Source organism: Echinops telfairi, unplaced genomic scaffold (genome assembly GCF_000313985.2).
Source record: "Echinops telfairi isolate 266 unplaced genomic scaffold, ASM31398v2 ScPeMD7_7420;HRSCAF=8458, whole genome shotgun sequence".
Taxonomy (NCBI): Eukaryota; Metazoa; Chordata; class Mammalia; order Afrosoricida; family Tenrecidae; genus Echinops; species Echinops telfairi.
The window spans coordinates 44,676,434-44,687,763 of record NW_022111320.1 but is presented as its reverse complement, the minus strand read 5'-3'; the positions used below and the strand labels follow the sequence as shown (position 1 = coordinate 44,687,763).

The 11,330-nt window shown below is 42.8% G+C and overlaps 1 protein-coding gene and 1 long non-coding RNA gene across 2 annotated transcripts in view; both read right to left on the bottom strand.

The window, feature by feature from the left end:
• LOC101656273 (collagen alpha-4(VI) chain-like) overlaps window positions 1–11,330 on the bottom strand; it is a gene marked incomplete at its 3' end in the record, with an annotated part of 122,093 nt that overhangs the window by 64,762 nt on the left and 46,001 nt on the right. The window contains exons 9-10 of the mRNA XM_045297695.1: window positions 8,007–8,060; window positions 681–752 (exon numbers count right to left, since the gene is read on the bottom strand). Coding sequence (XP_045153630.1) covers window positions 681–752; window positions 8,007–8,060 — 126 coding nt within the window. The remainder of the gene's footprint in view (window positions 1–680; window positions 753–8,006; window positions 8,061–11,330) is intronic.
• LOC123522527 lies at window positions 676–10,560 on the bottom strand. Its single transcript, XR_006680791.1, has 3 exons — window positions 10,474–10,560; window positions 8,007–8,060; window positions 676–752 (listed from the first exon to the last, which is right to left on the bottom strand). It is a non-coding gene; the product is annotated as an uncharacterized LOC123522527 (long non-coding RNA).

The window sequence follows — 11,330 nt, the reverse complement described above, 5'->3', positions numbered from 1 at the left end:
TGGTTGTTGTTCTCCGAAAAAACTTTTATTTTGGATGCCAAGGCTGAAAAATAGTTTTCTTGGCCTTATTAGAAAGATCCTCTAATCCTGGGAGATTGAGGAACATGTAGTGTGGCTACCCATTGAGGCTATTTACCCACACCTCTTCCATCTTTAAAATGCCAATGCTTCCAAGCCCAGCTCCCAACCAGCAGCACCTGCCGTGCTTTCCCTGTGAATTTTCTCTGGAACCAGTGCCTGCTCTACCCACATATCAGATGTGCTGGGGAATTAATTCTCCCCAAAGCAGCCCTTAACTAATACCTGGAAAGAGTTAGTACGTAAACACCACACCTCCCTTGCCGTTCAAGCAGGATCACACAAAGGAGCGTGTTTGGCAGTAGTTCCCAGAATGGGCCAGCAGGATGAACGTCCATCTACTCTCAGTAATCAGATAATTTATACACAGCACTTTCCCTCCTCAAAGACTTGCCCACGCTCCTACTAGTGATAACCGATGCTAAGCTCCTAGGACACTAATTGCGCTTGTTCTCTGGCTCTTGCCTGAGAAATGTAAACTAAGGTGCTCTCAAGCTGAGAAGTTAAGGCTCCATAGCGATGTTGGAGAATTAAGATTTTCTTCAAACTCAGAAGTGAAAGTAAGCCAGGGAATCAATTCCACAGCTCAATGACATACTCACCTTAGGGCCCCTCAGACCTGGGCATCCTTCCTCCCCTCGGGGTCCAGGGAGACCCTGGGAGCCTCGTTCTCCCTGTGGAATAAAAACACACAGGAAGATAGACAGGTAAGTGTATCATCACCAGTCAATCAAACCAGTAATGAGGGCGCTCAGAAAGACTGAAGTTTCATTCCGTAACTAAAGTCACATTTCTGACAGTGACATAGACATCCTCAAAGTCCTGATGAAATCACCTGCAAGGCAGTCAGATTACACATTATTCTTCAACTGCCCACACAGATGTTCCCAAATAATACAAAACCAAATTATTTACATCTTCCCCAACCTAGTCTAGCTACATGGTCAAAACTTCAGAGTTCAAGTGAAAACAAAAAGTGTGTCTGCAATCACTGAAGACCAAATGGGTACTTAAACAAATGTGTTGAAGAAAGCTGGTGGTGCCCGGCTATCAAGAGATATAGCATCTGGGAGTCTTAAAGGCTTGTAGTTAAACAAGTAGCCATGTAGCAGGAAAGCAACAAAGCCCACGTGGAAGAAGCACACCAGCCTGTGTGACCATGAGGTGTCAACAGGTAGAGGTCTCAGAAGTTCAAATACAAGCAACCAAATCAATATTAAGGAGCGTGGATATAGTGGAGACTCAAAACCCATGTATAGATAATTGGACAGTCCCTCTCAGAAGAGCCACACAGAAGAGATTAAAAATCCAGGGTGCAGCATGGCACTGATGAACCACATAACTATCCTCTAGTTCTTTAAGATTTCCTCCCCTTATGATTATTGTTTTTACTTGTTTTACTTCACTAATCATGTAAGATTTGTCTATGTTCATTTGTATAATTAAGATCGTTCAGTATATGAAAGCCAAGATAGATAACCCTTCAGAAACAGTAACAGGAGTAATGGTTCCCTGGGGGTACTGGAAAAGCTGGGGGTCAGGGGGAATCGAGAGCTGATAGCATTGATGACTATAAAACCCCACTGGATGGGATCGAACAACAGAATTGTAGATGAGTGGATATATTGGATTATGTAAGATGTGGTTAAAAAAACTATTATAATAATAAGGGTTCCTGGGGGCTGGGATGAGGAGCGAGGGGATAAAGGTGAGCTGATATCAAGAAGTTCAAGAAGAAAGAAAATGTATTGAAACCGATTGTGGTAGCAATTGTACAGTACTGCTTGGTGTTATTGAACTAGGGATTGCTATGGTATCTGTAAGAGCGCCCAATAAATTGATTTTTTTTTTAAAAAAAAGGTGTGTCTCCAATGTTCCTGCAGGTAGCTGAAACTAGATGGAGAGTTCCGTAGGGTGCCACAAAGAATAAACCACACTTAACACTGTTTTGCTTCTAGGTGAAATCCTACCCATTCCTCAAGCATAGCTCATGATGCCAACCCTTTTGAAATTTTTCTCTTACCCCTTCAAGTTGCCTGTAGAATTCCCTGCTATATTGAAGGCAAGAACAATGTCTTGTGTATTTACTTTTTTGTCTCCATCCCCAAGCACAGTCCTATTAGTACAGCAGTCTGGGGAACTAACATGAGCTTGAACAACACACGGTAGATATCTGATTAGGATTTGAAGAATGAGGCATATGTATAACCTCTGAACCAGGTGTTAGCTAAGGAAGGAGATCATAACCATCAGGTTTTTGCCAAATTGACTAAGTATTAATTAGAAAGTATCATACATCCCATGAACTTTCATCAAAAGAGGATCTATGATCTGAAATGTCAACCCCTACCTAATTCACACATAGATTTATTTAAAGCGGGGTGCATCTTTAATGGGAACATCAAACTTTGACTTAGGAGGTTGGGGAACTGTCCTTCCTAAGCTGCCCGGGACCACAGAAAGGCACACGGAAGAGTGAGAAGGTGAAGACTCCCCGGACCCAGAACGAAAGGGCATGAGTTCAAGTCCTCATTCTGTTTCCAACTTAGTTTGGGAACTTGATCAAGTCCTTGGCTCGGTGAATCACATTTCTCCATTTCTAAAAAGTGGATCCAAGGAATACTGATTCCAACCATCTCACAGGATTGTCGCATCGAATACATAAGACAATGTGGTGAAACAACTCACCAACTATGGGAATGGAACAAATGAGGTGTTTGATACTAAAACAGCAAGAAAAGATGAGAAAGGCACAGATACTGATATCGGGTAGACATGAGTTCAGACCCATCTCCAACCCTTTATCCGTGAGCTTTGGTGGTGGTGGTGTGTGGTGACAAGTCGATTTTGACTCAGCAACTCTACAGAGAGAGTAGGTTTTCCCTGGAGTGTTTTCTTAGGCTGCCACCTTTATAGTAACATCTTGGCAGATCTTTTCTGCCCTGTAACTGTTGGATGGACATGAACATTGGATCTTTGGATTAGCAGACACACCCTTAGCAATTACACCACCAGGGATCCCTGTGCGGCCTTAACAAGTCAAAAGTGAAAATATTCACACAAATCAGTAAGTGCAGGATGAGGATTAAATGTGATAATGTATATAAGATACTTAATGTGGTCCTGACACACAATAGATACGTTTTTAAATGTCTGCTCCCACAATCCTTCCTCCTAATCTATATATGTTTTTCAGCTACATGTCTGTTGTTTAAACTTTGTATGGATTGAATTGTATCTCCCAGAAAAAGAACTGCTGAAGTCCTAATATCTGACACCTGTGACCTCATCCTAGTTCCGAAATAGGATCTTTGGATGAAGTGATCCTGTAACAGGAGCTTATACCAGAGTAGGATGGGACTTCATGTCATCTACATGCTGCTCTTATAAAAGAGAACAGGCTCCGTGAGACCGAGGGAGGAAGCCATGAGTTTGCAGCTACACACCAGAGCCACTAGAAATTAGGTAGAGCCTGGCCATGGAGCAGAGTCTCCCTGAGAGCCGCAGAAGGAATTATGTTCTCAGTCCGAGAACCATGAAACAACAAAGTCTGGCTGCTGAAAGCCACCTGCTCTATGGCATTTTGTTCCGGCAGCCCAGGAAAACCATGCAAGCTTCATCTGCAGCATATAATTCAAACACATCCACCACACCACCTCGCGTTATGTATTCTTTGGCCTGTTGATAAAAAGCAGCATGTAAATGGGATGAAGACCCGTGCTACCCTAAAATAGCCTCGTGGTAACTGATTACGTCATCCCAAACCCTATTTCTGAGCAAGGACATGTTCATGGGCATCACCAGGACTTCAGTGACCAATCCTGTTTCCTTTATTAGAAAATAATTACAATTTCAAAACAAATGCCCCTAACAAAGCAGGGACACCAAGGAGAAATTCTTAAGGTTTCGTTTTTTAACAGAACTTCGTAAAAATGCCAACACTCGTTTGACTTCCAGTCCCAAATTCTGAAGTTTCCGTTGCTATACATCCATCATTCTATTGGTATGACTCTTCCCAGAATTATCCCTCGGAGAAAAAAGAGAGAGTAGGTGACAATTTGACAAGGGCTTATTCCGCCTGTCTGAAACTAGAGTCAAAGATCCGAGTGGATGGAACAAATCTTCCATGACTCTCTTCACTTTTGCCGGGCTCGTTGACTCTCTGGACAACCTCTCCCCAACAGGGGCAGGATGAAATAACGCTGAAAGGACATCTTAAAATACCCTACAAATGGGAAGGGAAAGTTTCACTAGCTTCTAAGCAAAGTAGTAGAAATCTGAATTTCACATTTCTGCATTTATTTACAACATCTAAGGTGCTGCTTGAGGGCAGCTGAGGCTCAACGGCAGGATGTTTGCCTGTGTTCGGGAAGACCTGTGTTCGATTCCCAGCCGAGGCACTTCATGTGCAGCCGCTGAAGGGTGGTGTGTTGCTGTGAGGCTCAATTGTTGTGATCTGGAATGACGGTCAGCAGAATTCCAACCCAGAAAATATGGGGAAGAAAAGCTGACGATCTACTTCTAAACATCAGCCAATGAATATCTTCGGGAACACATAGCCTGATACCAATGTACCTGGGATCACCGTAAGTTCAGAGCCACCGTAAGCCCACAGCTACTAACAACCAGAAGGCTATGTTGGCTGAGGAACCACGCAAAGAAAAGGAGTGATTCCACCATAAGTGTAATGAAGCACGGACCCGCTGACATGGATCTGAACAGCTGGATTTTTCTGTCCTTCTTGATTCTTTTCCAAGTTCGGCCAGCCTAAATATTCAGCATCATAAACAATGTACTGGTCCAAGTATACCAGTAGGAATGTTAATGCTTGCATATAATAGCATTTCACAATGTGTGGTCCAAGGACACCTGGGGTCCCTGAAATTCTTTCAGGGGATTCACAGGATTAAAGGTCTTTTTCCAATAACACTAAAACACTGCTTGCTTGCTCGCTCGCTCTTGGAACTGCCCAGTAGAGTTTTCACAAGGTCAGCATGTGTGCCATCAACAGTGAAAACAGAAGCAGCTATGAGAACCCAGCTGTCTTCTTTTAAGCTAACATCCAAGACATGGGAACGTGTCAAAGTAATGCCACTCTTTTCACAGTTGGGGGCCGGGTGCGGGTTAGGAACCACAGCTATTTTCACAAAGAAATATGTCATTATCGTAACTTATGAAGGGGTTATTTACGTCATTTTTTAAAATGACAACATTGAGGATGTTCTCCACTTCAGTTTCTCATCTGGCCAATGCTGATAAGAACCACCACAAACAACATTTTCATCAACATCTTCAATCATCTTTGGAGCAGGTAAAAATACCCACAGTCCAGAAGTTTGAGGACCAGTAGGAATACAAATCAATGTGAAAGAGGCACGTGCCACAAAGGAATCTTCCATAGTTCAAAATGAAAAAATAAATAAACAAAAGAAGGCTTTGGGATTTTTTTTAACATTCTACTGGGATTTATATTATGTAATGAAGATGCACAATTACTGCTCACAGAAATAGCTGTCACGAAATCAAGTGATGTATTGCGTTGAGGAAATCTGCTGCTTAAGACCTCTTTTAATTTTAAACAATGCAAAGACGTCACTTTGAGGACTAAGGTGTCCCTGATCCAAGTCGAGGTATGTTCAGTCACCTCCTATGTAGGTGAAAGCTAGATAATGAATAAGGAATACTGAAGAACAATCAATGCCTTTGAATGATGGCATTATCAAAGAATATTGAATATGTCATGGACTGCCAGAAGAACCATTAAATCCGTCTTGGAAGAAATACAACTAGAATGGTCCTTAGAAGCAAGGATGGCAAGGCTTTGCCTCATGAACTTTTGTTGTCCAGAGGGAAGAGTGAGGGGGACCAGCCTCCACATTCAAATGAGTCCTAGGGGCCAATTGTGTAATTGAAGGGCAAATTAAAGAAACAACAGACAAGGCATGCAAGTGTTCACCTCTCCCATGGTGAGCGGAGCCAGAGTGAGGGGTGAATGCATTCTCTCACAAACTTATATAATCTCAAGCATGCAAGCCACATGCCACACGTACAGAACAGGAACCGGAGGGGGACAAGCTAGGGGTGTGCACGCAATAGGAAGGGGAGGTGCTAGAGGCATACATGTGACAGGAAGGTACATACATAACAAGATAGGCAGGTTCCAGAGTTAAGATGGCAGCCTAACCTTGGTCATCTCTGGGCTGTCTTGACCTTAGGTGTCCCTGGGCTCTTCTCCAGGGGAACAATCTATGATCCTTATCAGAAGGGGGTGGGCCCTACTTAGGGAAGGACAGACAAAAGGGCCTGATTGCTCTTAATGGCAGACAACCTTCAGGCAGGTAACCTTCCAGTGTACCTGGTAGCAACCATGTACTTGCAAGCAGCACCTTAAAATTGGCATTATTAAGGGGGACATCATGGGGAATAACTTCAGTTAGAAGAATTTTACTGGACTGCATCTCCAACACACAAATGTAAAGGCCTCCCTCCACGAGAGTCTCAGGCTCCCAGACTCCTTAAACTATGTGTAGAGAATCTGTCCACGTACACTCTCTTCCCGGTACTCGGTTTCGCACAGACCAGACCCTGAAGAAGGACATAATACTTGGTAAAGTAGAGGGTCAGGGGGGAAAAAAACAAGAGAAGACCCTCAATAAGATGAATTGACCCAGTGAATGCAACAATGGATTCAAACATATGGATTCCAAGATTTTGAGGAGGTGGAGGACTGGGCAGTGTTGTGTTCTGTTCCGTAGAATCATGATGAGTCGGATAGTACCCAGCAACAACAAAGACAGTCCCTACTCTATTCTAGTTTCCTACTTCAGTAATTTCTCTCACTGCTGTCAAGTCGATTCCAACCCATAATGACAACAGACGCGATAGGACACAGTAGAACTTCCCCTTGTGGGTTTCTGAGACGATAACTCTTAATGAGAGTAGAAAGCCTCATCTTTCTCTTTCAGAGTGGCAGGTGGTTTTGAACTGCTGACCCTGAGGCTCCAGGGGAGAAAGATGCAGCGTTCTACTCTTGTAAAGACTTAGAGCAGGAGAAACAACACAAGAGCAGTTCTACGCTGTCCTTCAGGGCTGACGTGGATTAGAATGGACCCAAGAGCAGTGAGTTTAGAGCGGCTTTGTTTATGTAATCATTATATACATACAGGTGTCTCTTTCTTTCTTAATCCACAGCCAATCACATGGCATGATATGTAACTTTTCCTTGCCCAGCACATTCCCCTGGGTGATATGGAAACCACTGTTGGGCAACTATACCTCAACCACCTTCTTGGTTACTCAGGAAGGCAACTGGGTGACCTAGTGGTAAGAATTGTCTTGGATCTGCTCCAATTCATTTTGTTAAGTCACTTGCAGGCGTGGGTATTTTAGGAATAGATCCCATTGTCACCACGTTAATTCCAACTGGTGGGCACCCCATGTAGACAAGAGCTCCACAGGGTGCTCTTGACTGTAGTTTTTATGGAAGCAGACCGCCAAACCTTTCTCCCATGCACCCACTGGGTGGGTTTGAACAGCCAACCTTTTGGTTAGTAGCCAAGGGAAAACCTTTTGTACAACTCAGGGATTTACTTTATAAAAAGTATCCACCTATTTTGTAATTGAGCCCTCAGTTGACAGGTGATTTACATTCATGCACATTAGGACGTGTTTCTAGTTATCACAACTCCAAGGTCTAAAAAACAAAACAACCGTACTTTATCATTAAGCACTTTTCAGAGACATATCTTTTTAACAGTGTCCACTTGACATTTGTGTTAATAAATGATTGTTTTTACACAGTTAATTAAACTCATTTAAAATTGGATAGATTAGACAAACCTGCATGACTTAAGTACAATTAAGCATCACTAATACTCGATCCATTTACCACAGTCCTTCAAAGAGAAAAATTAAGGTTCATTACTTACCGGTGCTCCGATTTGACCAGGATGGCCCAGAAATCCACCAGGACCCTTCTCTCCCTAAGGAAAAGAGCAAGTGGAATGAATAACTTGGATTCAAAATTCTTCAGATCCATATAAGGTAGGAACCCTGGAAACCCTTGCTCCTGAGTCAACGTTTCACTGAGACTCGGCTAGGTGCCCCAACAGAACGCCCTCCCCACGCCGGGTCTTCAGGCTGCTGGGATATTCTCGGCCTTGTTAGAATATTGAATGTTTCTTTGCTTTCATAGTCAACTTTTTTCAATTTTCCCCAAATATCTTTTAAAATTATATTTCTAAAAGACCCATCTCCTCTTTAGTACATTTAGACTTCTATATAATTCTATTTTAATGCTTGTAACAAAATATATCTCTAACACAACATTTGCCAGTTCAATATTTTTCACATATACAATTCAGTAAGATCAATTACCTCAATCAGGTTGTAAATCCATCGCCAATATCCTTTGCTAATTTTCCATACCCATAAACAAAATCTCCATGCTTTCAAAGAATAATTCTGAAGGGAGGAGGGGTAATCATCAACCATGCTATTTTGAAAATCCAAACCAAGATGGGGTTCTAGTTCAAAGCTTACAGAAAAACTCTTGAAGAGAATTCTGGTCTTGTTTTAAAGAACATCAGTAAGTAATAACCATTTTACTTATGAGAATGGTTACTTATTTCTGTGTGACTCAGATATTGAGTCTCTTTTCCTTACTTCCTCTAACCTACCTAAACACACTAACCCAGTTGGCAACTGTGTGTGTGTGTGTGTGTAAGTGTGTGTATTTTAATTTAGCCTAAACCCTGGTTAGTAAAACAGAGCAATGTAATCTATTTGTGATCAACAAAGGCATGAAAGTCTACCCAACCAACTACACAACCAAGTCCTAAGAAGCCGAAAGAACAGAAAAGTAAAAAAATTAAAAAGAGTTCTTGAAGGCACTTTCTGAGTTATGAAGAAATTATGGCAAGCAGTTTCTAATTTAACTTTCTAATTTGATGTTAAAGAAAAATATGCCAAATGAGAGACAAAGAATCGAATGTTAGGAATCTAGTGATCTAAAACAAGGGATCTAGAAAAAGGGATAGTGTTATCTAAGGCATCACTACAATCTATATTTCAAAATGTAATCATACACTTAGCACAGTCCTAAATTTGGAAGCCTGAATGGCAAAGCCATTCCACAAGAGCTCCTTCCACAGCTTCATGGAAAACCTTCCAAAGACCAAGCAAAACAAACTCACTGCCATCACGCCAATTCTGACTCATAGACAACTCTCTAGGACAGGATAGCATTCCCCTGTGCGTTTCAAGACTAAAACTGTTTACAGGAGGTGAAAGTCTCATCTTTCCCAAGGAACCACTGATGGTTTCGAATTGCTGACCTTGCACTTAGCATCCAACCACGTAACCACTAAGCCACCAGGGCTGGTGCAATGCCAATGGGTTTGACTTAACTTTTTCTATGAATTTGTGGTTATACGGCCATCAAAATAAAGTTGTAATTCCTGTGAAAATGAAACCAAGCCGGCCCTGATTATAGGAAGATCATTTCAAAGATTCTAAGTAGCAAAGCCTAGAGTTAATCAGGGGGTGGGCAGTGGGGAAATTAACCACCCCCATGTAAGCAGCTATCCTACCTCCTTTCTCTCTCTCTCTCTCTCTCCCTCTCTCTCTCTCTCTGTCTCTCTCTCTCGGTTTAATGATATAGAGAAGAATGGTAGGTGGGAGATAAAGAGGCATTTATGACTGTAAAGAATTCATACAAATATTTGTCACATGTAAACAGGCAGCATAAAATGGTGAAAAGAATGTGAGACTTGCAGTCAGATAGACCTAAGGGCTTATAGCCCAATTTTTCTCTTCATAAATGTGCAATTTGGGGAAAACGATAGCCCTTTTCTGAACTTCAGTTGTACACTTGTCAGATAACACCTACCTCAAAGTAGAAGCTAAAATAAAACCCACTGCCATTGAGTTAGGAGCCATGGTGGTGTAGTGGTCATGCCCTGGGCTCCTAACCATAAGTCGGCAGTTCAAAACCTCCAGCTGCGCTGCTCAGCAAGAGAAAGACCAAGCTTTCTACTCCGGTAAAGAGTTACAGTCTCAGTAACCCACAGGAGCGACCCTGTCCTGTAAGTCCGCTAGGAGTCAGAATCGACTCAAGGACAATGTTTTGTGAGCCATCGAGTTGGCTCTGTCTCGGAGTGACCCTGTAGAAAAGAGGAGAACTGGGCCATAGGCTTCCAGGGCCATAATCTTTACAGAATCAGACTGCCTCGTCTTTCTCCTGAGGAGTGGTTGATGGGTTTGAACCGCCAGGCAGTGCTGAACCACCAGGAGCGCTTTAAATTTAGCAAAGGATTGTTAAGTAGATACCCTGCAGTGAAGAGTAAAGGGTCACTTCTCTCCCTGTCCACGTTCCCCAGCCCAACACATCCCTACCTTGCTCCCAGGCCCCCCATCGGCTCCTCTGTCCCCTTCTTCTCCAAAGCATTGCACTTGGGTATTGCAGCACGTTCTTTCTACAATTGTGTCCTGGAAAAAAACAGAACGCATTATGCCCCAAAGAGAACGGCTGCTCTCTAGGCTTTAAAAGATCATTTTATTTTATGAAGGACCACCCACACCACCACCACCCAGTGCATTCCCACATCCAGGGACCCTCTGTAGGGTGTGCGAAGCTTGACGGGAACAGACAGGGTTTCCAGGGGTTTTGCCCATCTTTACAGGAGCAGACAGGAGCACAAAAACTCCTTTAGGGAGGGAGAGTGCTTTAAAAAAATAAGGTGAAGAGAAAAGTATCAGAGCTAAAATTATGAACACCCAATTTGTAGAGGACTACAGAGGACAGTGGGGGCCCCAAAACCTATCTGCAAAGTAAATAGGCTGAGCCTCTGGAAAATCCACACTAGCCAAAGGCAAGGGTCCCCCCACCCCCACCCCAATAGCCTTACTAGTACCCAGAGACCATGGATCTTGATTAGGCTGGATCAAATGCAATACCTGGCCAGCTGACCTCCCTACAGATGTGACCTGAATCTGTACTGGGTGCAAGCATCTCTTAGTTGTTTCGTAACAAAAATTTCTTCCCTGGCTTCTTGAATATTGATCAGAGGCTTCTTCCATAACACATTATTTCCAGTTTTGTCTTTATAATAATATGATCTTATCCTCCTTACCACCGGAGTGCGATTTGTTTTTTATTGTTTTCTGTTGGGTTTCCCAGCTGTGAAGCCCAGGAGGAGTGGAAGTATAATGATAATAACTGATACAAGGTGTTATAGGGAATGCAGGGGTGG